Raw genomic sequence first — 24,276 nt, forward strand, 5'->3', positions numbered from 1 at the left:
CAGAAAATTCAAACTGTAAGTCCACACTATATTAATCAGAATATTCTATCCGAACAAACTGACTGATGTTCAAACAAACAACCCACAAACCAAAACCCAACACCTATCTGTGTGCAGAGAGAAAACATTTTTACTTGTTTGCCAAATGGATTCTTGGCTGTGAACCCATCAATCCCAGTGACATAGGTGTTTCTTGGACCTGTTTCCAGTCAGCACTGAAGGCAGAAACCGTTGAGTAGGGACAAGTGGGTAAGTTATTTGCCCTTGCTGGCTGTAGGTGCCAGCCTGCTTTTCACATTCTTTCCAAAACTCTAACAGAGCTCTTGATTTTTGCTGAGGAAACCTCTAAATGCAAGTGTGATAATGTAGTATGGAGTAGCTTTTTTAAAAGGGGGGAGGGGCGGCGGGGGAGCCTTTTGAAGGTGCCTTTCAGCCACTTCTACAATCTAAGGGAAACTTACTGTCATTCAAGAGTCACACTCAAAAAGGCAGAGGCCCCACCTTTACAGAATATCAGCTCTCTAAGTGATTTTGTACCGGGGGTGCAGAAGGAACACATTTCCACCTTATGCAACAGCCTTTAATTGGTCAAGAGCCGGCCTCTCCAAGAATTCTCAACTGTCTTTTCATTTCCTGGTGTTGATAGGGAAACTCACAGAACAGAAATAGCGGAGAATAAAATGCCGATCCCCTCATCCATCTTCATTAGTGAGTGCCTAGAAAATTCCCAAAGAAGTTTCCAACTCTAAATGTTTTTTGTTTTCATCCATGGCTAGCTGACTTAATACCGAAGACTGGATTAACTTTGGCTATGGGAAAAGTAGCTGCACTGGAGATAGAAAACCACTGAGCTCTTACTCCGGCTGATCGACTGGCCCCATCTAACACTTGCTGGGCTGTGTGTGCTGCCCTGACAAGGGGGAAAATGGCTGAAAAGGAAGCGCCTTCTTAAGGAAGGAAGTGGGTAGAGCAGGAAGAACAAACCAGAACCTTCCCAAAATAGAGTTCACCTTTGACCGGCTCTTCAAGTTTCCTGCTTCGAGGCCAAGTTCCGGCGCACCAGAAGACACATGCACGAGCTCATTTAAACCTGTCCTTGCCTGTGCACTTTAATCTTTTTCTGAATTTGATGTCCTTGCCATTTTTAGATGTCAGACACACCCGAATCAGCACCATTTGTTCTCTCATTTGCTAGAAGATTCTATCTACTTCTAGCTGCGAATCAAAACAGTCATGAAATCTCATTGCCAATTTATTTTAGGGAGGTGGTCTTCTAAGACACAGGACTGGAAGACAGATTTGTTACAGTTCGTGTTTCAAACAACTAGTATCTCTAACTGTAGATTGCAAACCATTTTAATTTATGTTCCTTCCCTTAAAGAATCCCACCAGCCATGCCAGGATATAGGAGCAATTATTTTTCTGTTCACCTTCGCCCAAGTAATTTTTTGTAATAAAAACATCTCTTTTTTTTTGCCCAACAGATTGTAATATTAAATACCTTTTTGTTTTATTGTATGCCTTCAGTAGGTGTAATAATTCCAAAGTCTGCCTAGCTTAATTTTGGTGGTCTAAGGTAAATGGTTATGAGAAGAAATAGCTTTTGCACATACTTCAAGTGTATTTTTGTTTTTATTAGGGTTGGTTTCAGACATTCCTTGCATTTTTTGGAAATCTTTTGATTTGCCCCTGCTTTAATATGTCATGTAAAACTCTCTACCTTTTACTGAAACATATTAACCACTGGAAAAAAATTTAAAACAGTAGAAATAGTTGAAGCCAGTTTTAAAGCTATGTAAAACTTTCAACTTATAAACCTCTATTTTCAAATATGTATAGCGCTAACACGAATAAAACAGCATGCGTTGTTTGTTGGACACCATCATTCCAATGGTTTTAGACAACCAGTTCATTCTTTTATTACATTTCCTGTATGGGAGAATTGGTATTAAGGGATGCTTTTATACTCATCAATATTCAAAGTTTGTTTTGAGATTAAGTTGAAATGAAGTTAATCGTATGTATTCTTCTTTTGCCATAGTTAAGGAATATTATTGGTAGTCTAGTGTTCTGTGTTTATAGTTCCCTTCAAAATAAGGGCACAGGGAATGATCAAAAACAAATATCACAGTACCTGGACAGATAGCTTAGGTGTTGAGAACAGATGCTACTGCTACAGAGGACCTGGGTTCGCTTCCCATCCCTGCTGGGTATCTCACTTCATTCCCATGTGTATACACTCACACAGACAAATACAGATAACCGAAAGTAAGTCTAAGACAACACAGATTGATTTTACACAGTCATACTGCATTAGGTATTAGGTACTAACTTTCATATTTTCAGTGGGGGCAGAGGAGGCTCTAGTCTGATGGTTTAATAGAGCATTTTTACATCACTTAACTGCCATCTAGTATTTATCTATATATCATCTCTCTGCCTAGTGATATCATCATCTATTCATGTGTGTGTTTGAATATTTCAGTTATCCATGTAAACTTCTAGAGTGTCATTTCCCTTCTTTTACAAAGAAAGAAACTGAGGCAGAAATAGTCAAGAATATTATAGACGCTCTCTTAAATTAGTCATTGATAGAAGTTCAACTTTATCCTGGCCTGGTGGTCAATAGATCTAAAGTTTCTTTTATTGTACTGGGAAAGTGAGAGTTAGTACCCAGAAAACAGAAAAAAGTTCCACACCAAAATCCTAACCGAGTAGGGATGGCAGCGGTTGAGAAATCATGAGGTGCTGGTTAAATCTGAGACAGATTTGAAATTTTAGCATATGTAGTTCTGAATCTCTAATGAAACAATTGGATGCCAACACCTCAGGGCAAAGTCGAAGGCAAAATGTTTAATATGTTACTTTTAAACTTTTAAAGTTGTGTCAAACCCAAATCAAATACTGCCTATTTATCAGACTGAATCCTGAATTGGAATATATACTTCTTGACTTAAGCACTTTAAACATAGCTCAGAATCTACTAACAGAATTATATACACTAGGATAATCTAGAACACAGAGTATATAGAAAATAATCTATACTTCTAATCATCTTAAACTTTCCTACCCTAGTTAGAAGGAATTTAAGACACAGGTTTTATCCTCTTTTTATTTCATGATAACAAGAGTAGATAATTGGGGCTGGAGAGATGGCTCAGTGGTTAAGAGCACTGACTGCTCTTCCAGAGGTCCTGAGTTCAATTCCCAGCAACCACATGGTGGCTCACAACCATCTGTAATGAGATCTGATGCCCTCTTCTGGTGTGTCTGAAGACAGCTACAGTGTACATATATATATATATATATATATATATATATATATATATATATATAATAAATCTTTAAAAAAAAGAGTAGATAATTGGCATACCACAAGCACCATAGTTTTCCACACCAACATTAACTGATGAAAATAACGCCAAGGGCATCTTGGGAATCAGAGTTACACCTTTGTTCTCATAGAAGAGGTAAGTTTAACTTCTCTCAGCAGTGCTGGCCTTGACTTGCAGTGCAGAACCATGGAAAGCCATCTTTTCCCATTGAGTTGAATGGATTGCTGAGTCAGCCTTCTGGTTGTCAGCCAGACTGGGAAGCTTTTCTGAAACCTAAACAAATTTATTCGGGAGCCATAGATGGTGTTGATCTGGGACGGTTGTGTCTGAGTGGAGGATGGCAGTACATCTGCTTAGTCCATGAGGAAGGCCTGTGAAAGGTGGTACAACGTTAATGCAGGGCTGAGGAAACCCAACAAGAGTAGCTAAGACCTGAAGACTCGAAAGATGGTGTTCTGGGGTAACCTCTAATCCTGCCATTGCAGAAATCTGCACGGTGAAGTCCAAAACATAATCACCAAGCACTCTCTTATGTGGGGCTGCATTTCCTCACTCCACTGGCAGTCTGTCTTCCTGACAGGTCCCTCTGTGACTGTCTGTCAGGGGGCCTCTTCTGTAGGGAGCATCCGCCCATGTGTGTACACACACACACAGACACACACAAGGTCGTTGATCTCCCTGCGAATAACCCTTATTTCACACTGACTTGAAGGTCGTACTTTACTGCTATAATAAATCAAAAGTAAGTGGAACGTATTTAGTTCTTGTAGTAATGATGAATGGATTCACTTTGGAGACAGAAAAAAAAAAAAAATATATATATATATATATATATATATATATATATATATATATATGCTGTGTTGGTCCCAATGTTTCTTCTCCACAAGGACTCAGTATTTGCAAATCGTATGTTCCTTTTTTTAAAAAAAAATGAGGATGAAGTGATCTGAATAAATATGTACCTTAAAGTCAAAGGGAAAGAAGTATTTTATGGTAGTATTCAAAGAATATAATATTCTACTTTATATGTTGCTAGTGGTCATTAGCAAATATGTTGGAAATGTTTGGTCTCCTGCGAAGATGTACTGTGTGCTTTAATTAATTATTCCAGGATCAGTATTATAGAGATGCCCCTCAGCTGTCCTCCCTGGTCACACCAGTCTGCTAGACTTTCATCTTTATGGGGGTCACCTTTACCTTTGACCATGAGGCCCAGCTCTGCGTGTCTTTTGAGCCCTCACATATCCTCCTCTTATTATGAACCAATGCACACAGCATAAATGTTAACATTTCATCCACTTTAAAAACTGCACTTGAGAAACATTTACTATACCCACAATATTTCAACCTTCACCAGCATCTACTTACAGAATATTGACATCCTTCCCGGATATGATCAGTATACAAAGTATAAATGTATGGACATTTCAGAGACTAAATTAAATTATTTAAAAAAGAAAACAGTATTTTCATCCTCCTAAAAGTGGACCTTCATGCTTGAGAAGTTATCTTCCATAATTTTTTCTACCATTCCTGAAAACCATTCACTTCTTCTCTTTCTCTGGACTCATTTACTTCAGAAATTTCTCAGAAGCAAAACATGCCTTTTGTGTCTAACTTCTTGGAGGGTGGAAAAAGAGACAGGGTCTCCCTACATGTGCCTGTCTGGCCTAGAATTTTCCATGTATACCAAGCTGGCCTGGAGCTCAGTGATTTCCTGTTTTAGCCTTCAGGCCAAGTGCTGAGATTAAAGGCAGGCACAGTCACTCCTCCTCTTTGAGAATGGATAGTGGTCAATAGTTTGGATATGCTACAATTTATCCACCCATTCATTAGTCCATCCTAGGGTGCCTAAAATGTTTCTATTTTTTGAAGAAATGTTTCTACTCTATTATGAAGAGTGCTGATATGAAAACTGTATGCAAGTTTTAATTTGAACATTCATTTTCAGTGTGTGTGGGGGGGTAGTATTTGGTAATAGAACCAAGGCCCTGTTCATGCTAAGGAAGTGGTTTAGTGCTAACTATGTCGGTGCCCAACTGCTTCAGGAGGCTTTCATATAGCTTGGAGGCTTCATCACAAAGATTCCACCTCTGCAGCAGTAGGTTTTTCCCTTGAGGAGGGGCCTTGTGAATCCAGTTCAGTGCCATAACTTTCCTCGGCTTTGTAAGTTTTGTAAACTTTGTTTACTTCCTGAGCCTTTTGAGTATCCTTCCTCTCTCTAGGTGGCTGGGGAATATGGGATGTTTCAATTCTGAGACAATAGCTGCTGGAGAGAGATACAAGTAGGGTCTATAACTTGAGTTTTGTCTTGGTGCAGAATACCTTCAAGGATAGTTATAATACACCACACTGCCCTTGGGACACACACCTGTCCCATGTCAAGCAGCTAAAGAACAATGACAAACTAAGTCAGAGGTTCTCAGCCAGGAGCGATTTGTTTCCCATGGAACATCTTACAATGTCCGAAGTTGTTTTCTTTTTCCTTCTTCTCAATATAGAAGATGTTAGCAGTGTGTATGCTGCTTCATACAGGACAGTCCCTCATGACAAAGAATAATTTGATGCAAAATGAGGTTCAGAAACTCAGCTCTAACCCTTTGCTAGGAAAACTATTAAAAGAGAAAGGGGAGGGAGACACACACACAGAGAGAGAGAGAGAGAGAGAGAGACAGAGACAGAGACAGAGACAGAGACAGAGACAGAGACAGAGAAAAGGGGAGGGCAACTGTGTGGCAGACTGTTTAGGAAGTGAACGAAGGAGTGGTTATTTCAGCATAACTCAGAGTCCTGGCAAGTTACACAGGACGGAAATGTGGGGCAACGAGGGTAGTGAAAGCACCAGGGTGTGTTGGGAGGAGATGCCACTGGAGGCAAGTGGTAGAACTCCAAAGTGGACTTGAGCCAAGCAGAGCAAAGAATGTGCTGTGAAAAGGAGCAGGAGCTAGATAAGTGGCTTAGAATTCAGACCTTGCCTCCAGCCGTGGCGTGGCTTAGAGCTAATCAGAGGTGTTCTCTTAAATGAAAACTCTCGGCCAAATGGGAATCGTTGAGGTCTTTGACATTGAAGAGTTAGCATGAGACCCTCGTGTAAAATCATTTCTAACTGCGACTATCAAGTGTTGCTCTTAACATTGTCACTGTGATCGCTACTAAATTGAGTTGGTACCTGGGTGGGAATGAGAGCCTGGGAAGCCAGGCAAGAGAGGAGACCAGGTGGGTTAAAATCATCTAGAGCAAGAAAGCACTGGGAAAGGGACAAAGGGAAGGAATAACATGACCTAGTAGGCAGGAAAATGGGGCCAGGAAGAGAAGCCATCTAGAAAGCCTTTCTAGCAAAGTGCATAAGAGACGCAAAGGTCCCAGATAGAGGCACTGAGATTCCCAAGGACAAGAGCAGGAACTTAACCAACAGTGGGTTGACTAGAATGACACACCCGGTGGGCACACTGAGGAATACTTTGTAGCCCTTTGTAGAATTGGGCAGAAAAGTAAGCAGGTTGTTCCATGGACTTCTATTCTATTCCTAGGTAATCAAACACAGCTGAAAAAAAATGCAGTTTCCAATGGGCATCTAATATTTTAAAGATAATCAGTAGAATTGCAAACAGATGTGGATAGTAAATCTTCCTTGAATAAAGTGTTATCTTCAACAGTGCTATTTACAGCACAATTTTTTGAAGCATGAATATATAGCGAAGTGTATTGTCTCTTTCTTTGAAGTTTATTTGGTCCACATGTGATGAATATTTAAATAAAAATTCTACTAGCTCATCACACAGTACATGTCTCATTAATTTAAAAAAATGTAAAACACTGAAGAATGAACCATTAATTTTATCCCATGATAAGAATGTGGAGAATGTGGGAGATGGGACCGTTAGAAAGTAAGCTTACAAAGTCAAGAGACTCAGGGCTGTTGTTTGTTTAGGTGGTGGGCTGGTCTCTTAGGATTTCCCTTGCTGTGAAGAGACACTACAACCAGGGCAACTCTTAGAAAGGAAGACATTTCATTGAGGCTGGCTTACAGTTCCAGAGGTTTAGTCCCTTATCATCATGGCAAGAAGCACAGCAGTGTGCAGACAGACATGGGGCTGGAGGAGCGGAGAGTTCTACGTCTTGAACCAAAGGCAGCAGAAGGATGAGACCTTATTTATTCCACACTTGGCTAGCTTAAGCCTTTAAGACCCAGAGATCCAACTCCTCAGTGGTACACTTCCTCTAAAAAGGCCACACCCCTTCCACGAAGGCCACACCCCTTCCACAAAGGCCACACCTCCTAATAGCCACTTCTTATGAGCCAAGCATTCAAACACAAGAGTCTATGGGGGCCAAGCCTATTCAAACCACTACAGTTGGTTGGATTTGGCTTTTTGTTTTTTTGTTTTCCATTGCTATAACCCTGCTTACAATAATATCCAGTACATGATAGATAACTTACATTCAATATTTACTGGATGATGGATGGATGGATGGATGGATGGATGGATGAATGGGCGGACCAATCAATTAATTTACAAAGGCGTATGTTGTCTAGGCACTCTTGCAAGGCAGTTGAGTGATTGGACAAGTGCTGTGTAACTCCATGCTGTTGGGTATGGCAGTATCTCACCTCTCATCATGAACTGAGCTCTTGACAAGTTCATCTTGCTAAAATCCATCTGTTGTCGCTCATTAGTTACCACAGGCTCTCAGATCAGTAGTTTTCCCCTCTTTCCCTCCTCCGGAACCCCGCAGAGGTAAATCTGTAAAGTTCAAAGTGGATGAAGATAAGCAATTTTCTCTCCTCAGAAGTGGCAATTGGTTTGTCTCCTTACACCTTTCTCCAAGAGAAGTATTTCCACATTCGTGAAAAAAAAAAATACACCTTGACATTACAGGGGTGTGGTTGGCAGAACCCTTCCTTCTAGCCCGGTCTCCTCAAGCAAGGCAGTGCAGAAAGGAGGGCTCTTCAGTAACACTTGACAAGGTGCCAGTTCCACCCACCAGTGATAAGAGCAGCCTGGGACACAGCAGTCACTATGAGCACAGGCTGCTTTCCCAGTGCAGAGTCCACATGGTCCTCCTCACAAAGCAAAAGACAGGGTGACCTTGAAAACCTGCCAACTGAGTTCTGGAAATTACAAGAGCAACTTTCCTGGAATTGTTCAAGCAAAGCAAGGTCTCGAAATGGATCATAAGAGGATTCGCCCCTAGTTAGAAAGATCCCCATCTGAGTATTTTCCCTTCACTTCCACAACGGTAAGGGCGTCCAGCTTTAACAACATCACCTCACTTCCTGTCTGAGTCGTCAGATTATTTTCCATATACTCGAAGCCTTCGTTTAGCGTGAGAGGTGAAACCCAGGTACAATTTATTCAGAATATATTCTTGGAAGAAAATCAATTAAAAGTACTTATATGGAATGCGTTACATTACAAACACCACTCGACATTGGTTCGAAGTTTGGGGGCACAGCTGGGGCCTCATTTCAGGCAAAGATGTAATGCTACAGGATGAAGGCTCAACAACGTCAGCCTCAGAGCCCATAGAGAGCTCAGAACAGGAAGAGACTTGAGGTTCCTTATCACTGTCAGGGGCTGACCTTCCATCCATTCCGTGTTCAATGCATGGAGGAAAATGACTTAATTTTTTTAAAATATCATGTCTTTCAAAAGTAATGTGTCGGGGCTGGGGATTTAGCTCAGTGGTAGAGCGCTTACCTAGGAAGCGCAAGGCCCTGGGTTCGGTCCCCAGCTCCGAAAAAAAGAACCAAAAAAAAAAAAAAAAAGTAATGTGTCTTTGTATTGAGTGCCAATAGTTTTCCAACATGTCTCAACATTCTATAATTTCGATATTTTTAAAAATTTGAGAAGTCCCAATACAGTAAGGAATACATTCTTCCACTGTCTCTGTGAAACACAAGGACACTGATCCTTGTCATTTGTGCACGTTTGGAGAACTGGAGTGTGACAAGTGCGTGGTGCACAACTGTGCCCCTTTGCACTATGGGTGCCAGCGTGGTAGTCATCTGAGGGCTGGTTGTGGTTTATGTCATACAATCAGCCAATAATAATTTCTGAGGAAACTTGGGGTAGGAGCGCTTATAAATCCATCATCATAATCTTGTTCAGGTTAACATTTTGCAGAATTTTTGCATTTAATGTTTGGCATCTTTCTGAGGGAGACTAAAGGAAAAGCAATACATTAATATTCCTGTTCTCAGTACATTGAACGTCTTTTCTTGAGATCTGGAAACATATAAACAACGAAAAGGCAGATTTTAACTCTGAGAGGTAACAAGAACAACAACAAAAGCAATACAGATAACAGTTTTAGCCTGTGTCCTTGAGAAAGGCCAACCTTAAGGAGACCAGATGAGGAGTGAAGGCCGAGACTAGAGGCCAGCGTTTAGTTGGATGGAAAATACTTCTGCATTTCTGCCTCTCAGAGCTGCCAGCCTCGGAAGCTGTCATGGGGTGATACTGAAAATGTTTCCCATAGCACGGAGATAACATGAGGACTAAAGGCATGTTTGAAGTTCTTGGAACTATTCTAGGAAAACCACTCCAAAAAACAACAAGCAGAGTCCACAAGACTGTACAGTCCAGCATTCAAAACAGGGCAGGTGTGTGTGGGGGGTATTGAAATATATATATGTATATATATATATGTATATATGTATATATATGTATATTATATATATGTATATATAATCTTTCTCTGGCATTTTCTGACACTAAAATATCACATTATAATTAACATTAAGTAAAAATGCGTTTCAAAAGCAATCTGAGAGTCTGGTGAGGTCCTTCACGTTTGTAAATAATGCTTGCTGCTCAAGCCTGAGGACTAAGTTTGGATGGGATCACTCATTTAAAAGGCAAGCATGACCAAGTACGTCGATAACACCAGCCCTATGGGAGGCAGACACAAAAGGATTACCAGGGCTCGCTGTCCAGCCAGCTTTGCTGCAAAAATGCCAGGTCCCAGGTTTGGTGAGAGTCTCTGTCCCAGTGGAATAAAGCAGAGAGTGGTAGATCAGGACACCCAGCTCTCTCCCTTTCTCCCTTCTAGTGTACATGAGTGCTCTCACTCATACACATGTAAGGAGACGATATACACAAATACATCACACACACACACACACACACACACACACACACACACACACACACACACACATACACACACTAATTTTTTAAATGCAAAAAGCTTTACTAAAACCTCGCAAACCAGGCTAAACAGAAAACACCATCATAGGAAGCAAGCAAACGTTCATTCATGTCAAGTGTTGTGCCAAGCGTTAAAGATTCAGCCACGCAAACGCAAACGCAAACGCCATCCCTGCCCTCAAGAACCCACAGTGCAGCAGGGGAGGCTGCACTTAGCCAACGAGCCAAAGAAAATCAGTGTCTTTGAACTGTGAATCCAGGGTGACCATGTTTAGTCTGGGAGAGGACTCGGGACACGGGCAAGATTAGAGGCAACCTTAGATGCTTACGAGGCCATTATGGCTGTCTGGCCTCCTTAGCATAAAGAGTGCCATTTATACTGCTTGTTATCAGGGATGGAAATCTCTGTAATATTAGCCAAGATGCTGTGTGGAGTGTTTACATATTTACACCATGGTTTGTTTAAACTGGAGTCGATGGTTATCTTTTGTCTATGGGAGCAGAGCCAGCTGTTTGCGTAAGTGCTTTGTCTGTGGCGTGGCGCAGTCCTGTCTACGATTTTATGTAACCTCATTGTTGACCAGCTTTAGGTTGCCGACATTCAACACATGAGAGGAGCGAAATTTTTCCGTCTTCTGGAAGGCGGACACGGAAAGTGGGTTTTAGATGGTTTTACCTGCCAAGACTTCAGCTAAATTTAGAAAAGCACCCCCACCCCCACCCCCACCCCTCATCCCCACCCCCACCCCAGCTCTCTCACAGTTTGGGGCCCTCATTACTGTTCATTTTAATGCTAGCCTGTATTCCTACTTTGTAATTATTATGCTGTGACACATGGTTTCTATTTCAGGGATCTGGAAAAAAGAAACAGACGTGTTACAGACCCAAATCTTAAGAGATTTATCTCATGTATATGATACAATATTTTACACACACACACACACACACACACACACACACACACACACACACACACACACCAGACAGGAGAAGTGTGGTCAGCGCTTGCTGGCAATTTCAAGGAGAAAATAAAGGTGAAAATTAAATGCAGTAAGATAGTAATGACAGATAGGTGACAAGTTACAGCTCCCCTTTCCTCTCTTACTCTGTAGCGTAAAAGAGAATGCTTCCCTCTTTCCCCTGCCTCCCAACCCCTGCAAGTCGGCACTCCCCACTGTGAGCCATAGGGTTAACACGGGAAAGGCATCACTGCTTTTAACTGATGGCCAAGACTTGTCATCTCCACCATTAACATTTATAGGACTTGTCCTTTTCTTCTCTACTTATGAGCCATAGTAACATATCCTGGTATTATAAGTAGCCTTGGCACACTGTCTGGCAACAACATAAAGATTGTTTGAGATAGCTGAATGTAGTTAAAATTATATAAAATTATGTAAATTAGGACTGCAAGGATTCTTTTTTTTTTTTTTTTTTTTTTTTGGTTCTTTTTTTTGGAGCTGGGGATCAAACCCAGGGCCTTGCGCTTCCTAGGCAAGCGCCCTACCACTGAGCTAAATCCCCAACCCGACTGCAAGGATTCTAAAAAACTGTCTTTAACTCTCTGCATGGAGATAGATGATAGATAGATAGATAGATAGATAGATAGATAGATAGATAGATAGATAGATAGATAGATTCATAAACTGATTATTACCCAATAATGCATATATAATATCTACTCAGTTGAAGAGTTTTGCTGACCACCAGTCCTAGTCCCTGCTCCAGTTCTCGTTTTGAAGAGGAACCTCGGTTCTTCTGGAATTTACAGACTTTGGGACAGACTTACCAAGATCAAAGTCATCACAACCATTAGCATTCTTTTCATTTCCATAACCTTAGCATTCTTTATATTCCTTAACGTCAGCTAAGAAGAGCACAGTGTATTGGACATAATAAATACGGGTATTGTAAATAAAGTTTTCCCGATTTACTTGGCCAATCATGAATTGGGGAAATGGTTGTAACTTGTCAATATAGGCTTTTTCTAACGTCTTTTCCCAGTTTCAACAAAATGCTTACAAAACTATCTTTTACGTATACATAGCCTAAAGGGTCGAAAGTTTGATTCCAGTCCTTGATGTATAGTGATTTCAAGGCTAGCCTAGGAAATATAACTAGATTCCGGCTCCTGAAAAAGCGTAAGGGCTGTCTGTGCCCATGCTCACCAGAAGCACACCAGCTTAACATGCGCAGGATCGGAAACTCACTGTAGTCGCACTTACCCCTGAGATTATGGAACTATGCATTCCTGTTCATTATGAAGGTTTACACATAGTGATTAATATTTCTAAAACCTTTTCTTCATTTTCATTGTGAAGATTGACCAGAAAGAGGCCTGAGTGAGACCTGATAAGCTGTGACTTCGGTCACATTAGTTCAGTTCCTAAAACTAATAGTTAATAAGATATGGGCAGGGTACTGTGATGTTTACTCTCATGTCTACATTTGAATACAAATTATTGAATCATGTATATCCATATTCGGAATACCAATTTATGGAAAATTTATTCTTGTATTAAACATTTCAGTGGTTTGTTTTTAGATAACAAACCAACTAGTCACCTTATCCTCTAGGAAAAAGGCTGATTTCTCTAAAATCTGTGGATGTTTTGGGGGATGGGGAGGTGGTGACCAGAACTTTCTCACTTTCTCACTTTCTCTTCTGTTTAAAGCACTATCAAGTCCTTCTATTATAGTGTTATTTAAAGTGTTAACTGTGGGGCTATACATGAAATGTGCTCTTTAGTTTTTTACTATTCTCCTTAATAAAAAAATAAGTCAACCATAATGACCTCCTTCAAATGGGCACTGCCTATTGATAAGCCCTTCCCTTATCAGCCAGTGATCTATCTCACGTGAGCTAAAAATGTACACAGGAGGGGCTGTGACCTTGGTGAATGGAAACAAATATACCATGTTACAGACTTGGAGCTAAAGAGCTTCTTATCTGATAGTTTACATTCCCAGAAATGTGCTCTCTACACTTTTTAAATCAAAACAGACACAATTAAAATATCTGTAAGTGCACAGTGTCTGTATTTAAAATGTAAAATATTTTTATGTGCATGCAATGCGGCTTCTCACCACGCACACCATTGACCTTGAGATTCTGAGCTCAGTACTGCTCTGCGCCAGGACGCTCCCCTGTATGCTGTTTGATGTCTAACAGCACCCCAGTCCTCCAAGAAAAGCTTGTCAATGTTCCTGCCCCCTAACCCCCACCCCCAGTTATCACAGCTCACAAGACACTGCCAAAGGTCTCCTGGAGAGCAAAAGCACCCCTAGGGGCAACACTGTTCGAAGTCATTTACATGTGAAACTGTAGCACCATTTCGTACAAAGCAAACATGAAGACTTTCTCAATTTTAAGGTTGAGTTTAAGTTTATGATTTTTTTTAATAGTTTGAAAGAAAATTTTTCTTTTTGCTTTTTCTTATGCACCTTACTGAGCATCTTTAGGGATCTGTAAGACGGCTCATTAAGGCAAGGCTTCTGCCTCCAAACCCAAGAGCTGAGTTCAGTTGCAGGAGCCTCCATGGAAGAGGAAGAGAACACACACCCACAAATTAACCTTTGACCTCAGCACTTGTACCGTGGTACATTCGTGTGAACGTGTCCACAGACTCATACACACGCACACATGCATACACACACAAATAAACAGATGCCATAGTACACACAAATATATACATACGTAGAAATAGGCATGTCATGATTCACACATGCCCACACATTTGCACACCCTTGTGTACATGCACACAAATAAAGATATACTATGATACCCACATGCACACACACACACACACACACAAAAGGAAATTTAATGAAAACATGATGTTCCCATTGCTTCAGTGTTTTGCCTGTGTGCTTTCGGAGGGATTAGAGATGGAACCCAGGAAGGATCCGCACATGTGAGGCAAACCCTCGACCACTGGCTTTATCCTCAGCCCGTCAAGTTGTTCTCAAATCTTACCAAGTGGAAGCAACCCTGATTCAAAGTGCAGTCTATTCCAATATTCACTTTTAAAGTCCATGGAGGGTTTAAAAGAAAAAAGCCCCCACACAGTCTTCTCACTAAGCCATTTCACAAAGTTCATCATGCACGCGACCCATTCATTTTCTGAAGCTTTAACTAAAATTTAAAGATCTCTACTTTGAAGTCTAACAGTGACGAGATTGCACGTTTACGTTTTTCAAAATGCTCAAAACGAACGCGATTGTTCTTTTTACAATTATCAAATTTAGCGCGTTCAAAAGCTATGCTAGACTTTTCTTTTTTTAAGATGTGTTTATTATACTTATTTATGCATGTGTGCTTGCATGAGTTTATGTGCACCGTGTGTGTGCAGGTACCCATAGGGTTTACGAGAGTCAGCTGTGAGCCAGCATGTGGGTGCTGAGAATTGAACTCAGGCCTCCAGGAGGAGTAGCCGGTGCTCTTAGCTGAGCATCCACCTCTCCAGGCTCTACTGGATTTTTTTCTTTAACTAGTCTGGGGACTTCGATAGGGGATACAAGCACATCATTTTTCGATAGTGAATTCACACTCGAGCACACACATTTCCACTCTGTCTACCGGAGCTTTAGATGGGAAACGATTCGTTATTCATATCCTGATGCCATCGTTTGTGGGTTCATTGTTTGAATGTCACCCTTGTCTCGGAACTCTCTAGTCATGTCACTTTGAGCCATCATAGTGACAGGTGCTTATCCTCATAGATGTGACAGCAACCTGAGGTGTTTTCCCTCTCCTTCTGATGAAACAACAAGTGAAAGTCTACATAGGGGGCTGGAGCAGTTAGGATGATGGCTCAGCAGTTAGGAGCACTGGCTACTCTTCCAGAGGCCATGAGTTCAATTCCCAGGAGCCACATGGTGGCTCACAACCATCAGTAATGGGATCTAATGTCCTCTTCTGGTGGGTCAACAATAGCATACTTCTACACATACAATCAATAAATAAATCTTAAAAATCTTAAAAAAAAAACATACCCTCCACATAGGCGCCAAGTGTTTCTATGATCACTTGCTATGTCATTCCAAATGCTGCTAAGAACTCAATGAGTTTTTTTAATTAAAATATCAGGTTATTAATTTCATGTACCTTTTTGGACACTTTGAACTTCTTTGCCTAAATAGCTCACATATTGATTTTGTAATGTTATCTCCATAAGCCAGCCTGCAGCTCATTCTATGGTTAAAGTTATATAACTTCGCCACAAAATATTACTTGAATATTAAAGGAGCCATTCACTGTCGAGAATACTATCGCATTGACTGTTCTGGTCCTTGGTGGCTCATCGTAGAGGAAAATGTACTCACTCATTCCACCACTGTGAAAGCCTTTAGGGAGGAGCCGAGACCCATGAAAGCAACTGCTTATCAGTTAGCAACCTATTCCTCACCCCTCACCACACAGTGCTTTACAAACCCCACCCCTTCTGATCCCGACCAATTGTCACACCGTCTTTGACCATCAAAGGAATTCATCAGAGGTCGCCACCACATTTCAATGACTTTTCAGCCATTCTAACTAATGTACGACCATGTTTCCCCAATGTTTCCTCAGGTCAGTGGGAGTTAAGTGAAAATCTCAGTTATGGTCTCTAAGCAATGAGGGTGAAATTCAGTATCACATAAATTCAACATCCCAGGAGAAATCTGATAAAGCACATTGTAGATGCACCCCAGTAGAGTTTCTTGCCAATGATGATGACTTTGTCCTGTACTCAGCTAATAACTCAAGGTCTAGTTTCACTTCTGAGAAAGGCATGCTTTGAATATAGTAATCGTATATCCATGTTTTGGGACTTTTATTGATCCTTTTAGGGCAGAGTAGAGGACAGACATTTTGGCAAATATAGGTAGACTGTCAGCACATCAACAATTCAGATGCAAAGAGGGATACCAGCAACGTCTTGTTCTTCATCGTCTTATCCTTTAGCTAAGCTCCAAGTGAGATGCATCTGCCACTTGTCTCAGCTTGACTGTAAGGGACCTGAAGCTCACCTGCAAGCCAGTGGATGACCAAAAAGCTCTGCTGGCTTGTCCAGGGCCTCAGTCTTCCCTAACAGATTTGGTTCTCGTGAGCGCACGGTGCCATGCGGGAGGCAGCGCAAACCAGCGCTTGACCCGCTTAAATTAAGTGTTTGAAAAGTTTGGTTTCACCCTTCTATTGTCAAAACATCGAACATCAGAAAACAGAAGCTAATCCTATTCTCTCCAGTGGACCATAATGCAGTCACTGTTCACAGACCATCTTCCCAAGACCCCCTACCTTAGAGTAAGTAATAGGCATCCTCAGAAAGACAAAGGCTTGACACCAGCCAACTGCAGACTGCCATTAACTTCATTTCCCAGTCTAAAATTAGAATTTGCGATGCAGATTTTTTTTGGCGGAGGGGATTTGGGATCTCTCTCCCCTCTGGCCTCTGCCCACCCAATCTTGCCATCTGGTCTATAACCGTTTCGGCGGAACATGTGATTACAAATGGCTCTGCTTCGAGACTGGCTGGGTTCAGGCAACACGATCAAGAAGGTGTTAAGAAACAAGCCAATTAGGATGCCGGTTTATAGTTACAGTGCAAAAATACAAGACAGGTGCTTCTATTACTAACTGATGTGGAAAGCCTTCTCTCCCCTTAGTCATCTGCAAAGTCAACGGAGGAATCTGACCACAGGCATTCTCATAAAAAGTTAAAAACAGTTCTCCGGCCGAGTTAATAAAGGAATGGAACGGTTCAGAATTTCCAGCCAGAGTGCGACAGGTAATTGGTGAGATCGGCAAAATACCGAGCAACTCTTTAAAAAGGAGGTCATGTTTTCAGATCATTAAAGCACAGCGTTTTATTTGCTGGTGATTTATTTTATTTGTAACATACCCTGCTCATAATGAAACGAAATAGCTATGACTTGAGCTCCATAAAATACTTTACTGCTTCTAAAACCTGTGAGCGTACGTGCGTCTGTATGTGTTTGGAACGTGTAAAAGAGTTAAAAATCACCCTGAGATGGTCTATAATTATTTATTTCTAGGTTTAAAAGTTAGGTTGTTTTTTTTTTTCTCTCTCTCTCTCTCTCCTTTAAACTCTGGAATTTGAGCTTTGCCTATCAGAGCTTATCAACAGAAAGCTAATGCTAACTTGAAAGTCTACAGGAAACAGTGTGTTTAACCTTCACCTGGTTTGAAGTTCTCCTTACCTTGACCCACAAATAACTGAAAGTGAATAGATCTGGAAGTCAGCTACTCTTGTCCGGGCCAGTGCTGCCCCCAGCTTCTTAATGGTCAGTGAGTACAGCCTGAAAACCTGGTGCATCAATGGCTGTGGAGGGAACCTTAGGGGATTAATAGGCTGAATGAGTCCTGGAACATCTCTCCCTTGACAGTGAGATTCTCCTTTTTTTTTTTTTTTTTTTTTGGTTCTTTTTTTTTTGGAGCTGGGGACCGAACCCAGGGCCTTGCACTTCCTAGGTAAGCGCTCTACCACTGAGCTAAATCCCCAGCCCTGAGATTCTCCTTAATCAGAGACGTTTCTACTGCGCATTTTAAAGAACTTTTTTGTTTAAGATTTATTTATTATATGTAAGTACACTATAGCTGTCTTCAGACACACCAGAAGAGGGCATCTGATCTCATTACAGATGGTTGTGAGCCACCATGTGGTTGCTGGGATTTGAACTCAGGACCTCTGGAAGAGCAGACAGTGCTCTTAACCACTGAGCACTCTCCAGCCCTCTATTGCGCATTTTTGTCTCCACAACAAAACTGTGATCGTAACAGTTCTGTCGACCCAATGCACATCAAAGATCCAAGAAGCACTAATGTTATGGCTGTACACAAGGGTCCTACAGATGCTCCCCAAAGCAACAGCAGCCGTGAAGGTGACTCTGAACTCCTCTTGTGAAGAGATTAGACTGACAATCAATATAAACTACAAACCTGCTTTCTTACCATGTTATTTTCTATCCATTTTATTTTGTTGTGCCAAAAAACAAAACAAAACAACAATAAAAAACAAACAAAAAAAACCATTTCGCTTAAGGAACACGATAGAAGTCCTATCACAAAGCTATTTTTAAAGGAATTTCCTCTCTGTCCATAACTCTGAACCTTTGTCTTAAAAAGTAGGAGCCTGTGTTTATAACTAAGTATAGAGGAAGGGAAAGATATTCTTAGAATAAAGTTGGCAAGAAGAGAAGATGTGACACCCATCGACCCTATCAAGCTGTGTTAGTACAGACTCGGCGTGCTTGTCCTGGACACAGGTCCTGTTTGTCTGTTTCAGTTTCTTCATGCTCGCGGACTATAGGATCTCTAGTATTCATTGCCCTCTCGCTGCCACAGAATACCTAAGAGAAGCGCTTTAAAGGAAGGCAGATTTACTCTGGTTCTTAGTTTTAGAGATTTCGATCTAGCAGGGAGGAAGAGGATGGCGGCGGAGACAGAGACAGAAGCAGTCAGAGGCAGAAAGTCTTGAGGAAGCAGGGAGAGAAGGGGAAGAAGGGTCAGGAGGGGAGCAGAAGGGAGAAGAGGGAGGAGAGGGGAGGGGAGGAGAAGGGAAGGTGAGAGGAGACAAGAGGAAATAGAGGGGAAGGGAAAGGGGGGGAAGAGGAAAAGGCTGGTAGACTGGTACAACCTAAAGCCACGCCCTCAGCTACCTATTTCCTTCAGCAAGGCCCAGCTCCCAACGTTTTCAAAACTTCTTAAAATATCACTGGCTTCTGAGGACCAAAACTCTGATACAGCAGCCTTTGGAAAGCCTGTTATGTTTTATAAAAAGAGAGCCTGGATACGTTTTGTAGGGTACGGTGAGGTGGGAGGGGTGCCTTCTCGGACCCATGCTGAGGCAGTCCTTCCCCCAAGATATAGACTAGAATAGAGTTTACAGAGAATAGGGTATAATATAAAATAGGGTTATTTGGGACATGGGAAGGGGAGTTGAGAAGTAGAGGCAGAGAAGGACAGGGGTGGGAAGGTGGGGGAGCGAATAAGGAGTGGGGTCAAACAGCCCCTTTTATAGCAAGCCAGGCCTACCTGGCTGTTGCCAGGAAACTGTTGGGTGGAGCCTAGAGGTAATGTGAACAGAACTGCTTCAGACGCATATGCAAATGTTACCTCCAGAGAGGGCCTAGGTTAGACAACGTAGAGCCCAGAGACAGTAGTAGGAGCCCAGACACTTGTCACATGTGCTCCCTTTTCCTCTTCTCAATATCCAACTGAAATTCTCCGTTCGCCATTCCTGCTGAACTATACCTATATTGTTTCAGGAAAAGAAAAAAGAAAAGAAACCATCGCAATAAACTATTCAGAAAAACTACTAGGCCCTGTGTTTATTGACATTTGGTATGAGTTCCCGTTAATATCTTACAACATAAAATAAAGGCTTTTAAAAACAATGAAGTAGTTTACAGTAAGCAAATGCATCGTATGTGCTACAGAATCTGTCTTATCTTAAGGAAGGGCAAGTGGAGGCACGGTGTGTGTGAAGTGACTGTCCCAAAGGAGGCCGCTGTGGACTGGTATTGTTGGAAGATTAATGAACATTGAAATCTCTACCTCGCCTTGAAAAGGAGCGCAAAGAAATGAGCAAAGTGCTTCCCTGTGGATAGTTGTAAACTCATTGTGTGGGAAGTGAAGTAAACATTGAATGTGGAGAACAGGGACCAGGTCACATGGCCCCAGCAGCCAAGCGTTTTACATCCCGCATCCAAAGCGGTGGTTCTCGGCTTTCCTAACACCACGACCTTTTAACTCAGATCCTCATGTGGTGATGACTCCCTGACCATAAGATTATTTCCATTGCTACTTCGTAACTGTAATTTTGCTACTGTCACAAATCATAATGTAAGTATGTGTTTTCCAGTGGCCTTAGGTGACCCCCATAAAAGGGGTCTAGATGCGCAGGTTGAGGACGACTGATCCAAAGTGACTCTATTAGAACAGAAAACAACGAGGGGGAGGGATGGAGTCCAAATGTCTCCGTGATGGAAATTGATTTTCTTCTTAATCATTAAACTGCAGTGGTTTTCCAAATAATTAAACTAGGGACTGTGGGTTTGAGTTTAAAATATTATAATTTACAAACTCCTCTTCTTTGACCCATCTTCAACCATTCTTTATGGTTCTTGTTGTTAAACATTAACTTCTTCAACCTGCCTTCCTAATAAACCAGCTCTTGCTTTATGGTCAGAAAGTATAGAACGGTTATAAGTGCAAGCTTATACTTGGTTTTGTACTCGTGGACTTTATAAACTAACGAAATCGTTCAATCTTCATTATGATGTGAAGAATATCTTTAATATAGAAGTTCGACACACATCATCATTTAGAATTTTAGATTTTCATCCCGAAGCTATTTCAAAAGAAAGCACTTGCTTTGAGCATTCTGAAAATAAAATTCCAAGTAGCTCGCCAAACCTTGGATGTAGTCCCAAATAAATCAAAAACAGGTTGCTGGGTTATACACATACACACACACACACACACACACACACACACACACACACACACACACATCTCTCTCTATCTCTCTCTCTCTCCCTCTCTCTCTCCCTCTCTCTCTCTCTCTCTCTCTCTCTCTCTCTCTCTCTCTCTGTCTCTCTCTCTGTCTCTCTCTCTCTCCCTGACAAGCTTGCTTTATTATTTGGGGAGTAAGAGGGGGAGAAATCCCCAAATAAAGATGCTGGCTGTTTTGTAATAAGGATGCACACGGAACTCAATGCACTCAATTATCTGACCACACCCTCTCCCTCCTGTGCTCCTCAATTACAGTTGAGGCTGGAAATGGAGACCCAGAGCCAAGCCTGGGCTCTACAGTATGCACAGTATCCAAGATGAAGTTAGTCTTTGAGACCGTATGCATGCCCAAAGTTCCATGCAGGAGAGAGAGCATCAATGTTTGTGTCTGCTTTTACCAAGAGTGTGGGCTTCTGAGCTAAACCCCTGTGTGTGGAGCTCAGTTCTGTCACTCCTAGCTGAGCAACCTCAAGGAAGGTATTCGGCTCTTTGGCTTCTCATCTGTAAGCTAAGGCAAGCCTACTGACATTAAACAGTAGCTGTGAGAGTTAAATCGTGTAGCTCGTGGAAGTCTGTAAAAGCATTGCCCACATCCAATGTAAAGAGCATCCTATAGGTCCTGATAATTTTGAAGCCATTGCATCTGAACCCGACTGTTTACCTGCACAGTTGTACCTGTCCAAAGTGATTGGCGAAAAGTGATTTGTGAGGGAAGAATTGAGCTCTGAGTTCATGTGGACGGTGGATGTGTTTAGCTCTGTCCTCAGGACCACAGATTTTTATCTGAGCACATATTTTAAAGATTAGTTCCCCAGACCCTGCTCCCAATTCTCCCTTCTGAAGTTGTCCTTAGCATCCAGAAGATTCCAGTCTTAACTGGACTTGATCCCTTTTCAATTTAAATGAAGCCGGTTGTGGTGGCCCACGCCGGTAGGATTTGCTGAAGGAGGCAGAGGCAGGAGGATCAATTTAAATGAAATAAACACTTTGTTCTCAGAGAAATACATCATCACTCTGAAGCCACAGTCAGGCCACAGAAGATGCTTGGAACTAGTATGTCCTTGTCATCGGCTCTCCTGAAGGTCGTCTTTTGGCTGTGCCTGAAGTCAGAGTAGATTATGTGTCCTATTTACAATAAATACTGAAATCATTTCAAGTTCCCACCACATTTTAAAAATCCGAATTACTCCCTTTGTGATTCACCACCCACAGAGCTCATATTCTGAATTTTTTGGCCACAAGATACATTTATTAAGCAGTAATTCTCATTTTCTCTTGTAAAATGAAAGCAAGCTGAGGGAATTTAATAAACAGAGGCAAGCCACTGTGTGTGACACTGAAGAATTGCCGCCAGTTTATCTAACATGGACATTTTAAGTGAGATTGACTGTAGCTTCCAGAAGTGTTAAAGCTCTAAGAATGACACGTTGCTGCCTTTACCCCCAAAGCCTGAGTGAGGTTGGAAACTGTTCCCGAAATTAATTTAAAACCGTGAAGTAAACAAAAGGGGAAATAAATGTTTCATAGATAAACATTTTTCACCTGTTTTTTTTTTTAAATCTTCATTCATATCTTTGACTTAGGATCTTTTCGTTTTATATAAACACACACTTGAGGCAACGTTTAGAAAGGCCAGCTCCATGAGCTGGGGAAAACCCCGGGGTAGCGTTCGATTTCTCAGGAGCAGTGGAATCAAAACCGAAGCCCTGCTTGGCCCCTAACCTCCCTGGCCACTAGAATGTTTTCCTCACCTTTCAAGCCTGGGCTGGGAGTGTTCCTGCAGAAGCTAAGACAGGCAGCACTTACGTCATGACTTGCTTAGAAAAGACGCTTTCGCAGCTGAAAATATTCAAAATATGTATGCTATGAAGGTGACTAGCAAACGCCTCATGCGGGGCTTTAAAATGATGAAAGCTACCGCAATCCGAATGGTCTCCGAAGGGAGGGGATATTCTCTTGGCCCCGAAAGGTCATCAGCTTTTCTGCTCAGTTTCCCTGAGAGGAGCTTTCTTCTAGTTTCAGAGGAAATATGAGCTGTGGAAGAAACAGAAGAGAGTAAGGGGTAAAACTGAAGACTTGTAGAAACACAGGGGTCCTTGGTCTAACTACAGAGGCTTCTGTCCATGGGAGGAATCATGAACATCAGGCCTTGTTTATAGTATACTTTGGAGATGTCCTTGATAAGAGAATGGTCCTCAGAGGTCCCAGAAAATGGCCAATGGATTGGCAATGACGGGCAACAGAGAGGTGCATGCTGGGATGAGAAAAGTCAGGATTGTAACCACATACTGAATTTGCTTCCCCTGTTACTGTGAGAAATACCATGGCCAAAGGCAAGCTAGGGAGGAAAGGCTTTATTTCAGCTAACGGGTCACAGTCCATCAGCAAGGAAACAGGAAAGTCAAGGCAGGACCCCAGAGGCACCAACTGAAGTGCAGATTTAAGGAGGATGCTGCCTACTGGCTTAGTCAGCCTGCTTTCTTATAAAACCCAGAACCAGCTGCCCAGAGGTGACACTCCCCACAGTAGCAGGGGCCTTTCTACACCAATCATTAACCAAGAAAATACCATCACAGGCTTTCTTACAGCCGGCACTTTCTCAACTGAAATTTCCTCTTCCCAGATGACCCTATTTAGTGTTGAGTTGACAAAAATAAACAAACAAGTTAATAATAATAATAATAATAATAATAATAATAATCAGCAGCAGCAGCAGCAGCAGCAGCACAGACACAGAGAGGGCAGTCACCTATGCACAGTAATATTAAAGCAAATATCCAGGCTCCCCACATCCAAAATTGAAACATAAAATATCATGTAATATTTGCATTATCGTTTTTTAACATAAGGAAATAAAACACCATGACTAAAGTTATAGTAATAACTTATTATCTAATTTAAAATATTTAATTAACAAACATAATATAGTAAATAACTTAAAGAACACACGCTTCATCCTAACTCCCTTATCCAACTAACCACGTTGTGAGTTGATATTTCCTTTTCCAGTCCACATCTGTGTGCTGTGCATGCGTGTACATGAGTGTATATGAGTGAAGAATAGGCTAGTTCTATTCTGTAATGTCCATCTAAGTAGTATATGTTTTATAAAGCTGAATTCTCATATTACTCCAAAACTATTCTCCATTCTTATGCTATTTCCTTTCTATTCTTCTTGATGTACAGTACATTTATTTGTTAAGTGATTATAATAATCAATGAAAAATAAAATGTCCATGAGGCTCCTTACTCACGCCCCTGCCAT

General features: G+C 41.5%; 1 protein-coding gene across 7 annotated transcripts in view; it reads left to right on the forward strand.

The window, feature by feature from the left end:
* Nucleotides 1-24,276, forward strand: part of Dlc1 (DLC1 Rho GTPase activating protein) — a 420,643-nt gene that overhangs the window by 307,431 nt on the left and 88,936 nt on the right. Inside the window, exon 6 of one of the 7 annotated variants that reach the window (XM_063275672.1) lies at nt 777-23,576. The exons of the other annotated variants lie outside the window; for them this stretch is intronic. Coding sequence (XP_063131742.1) covers nt 777-850 — 74 coding nt within the window. The 3' untranslated portion in view covers nt 851-23,576. Of the gene's footprint in view, nt 1-776; nt 23,577-24,276 lie in introns of those variants that run through there. 7 annotated transcript variants of the gene reach the window in all.

This window comes from Rattus norvegicus, chromosome 16 (genome assembly GCF_036323735.1).
Source record: "Rattus norvegicus strain BN/NHsdMcwi chromosome 16, GRCr8, whole genome shotgun sequence".
NCBI classification, from domain to species: Eukaryota; Metazoa; Chordata; class Mammalia; order Rodentia; family Muridae; genus Rattus; species Rattus norvegicus.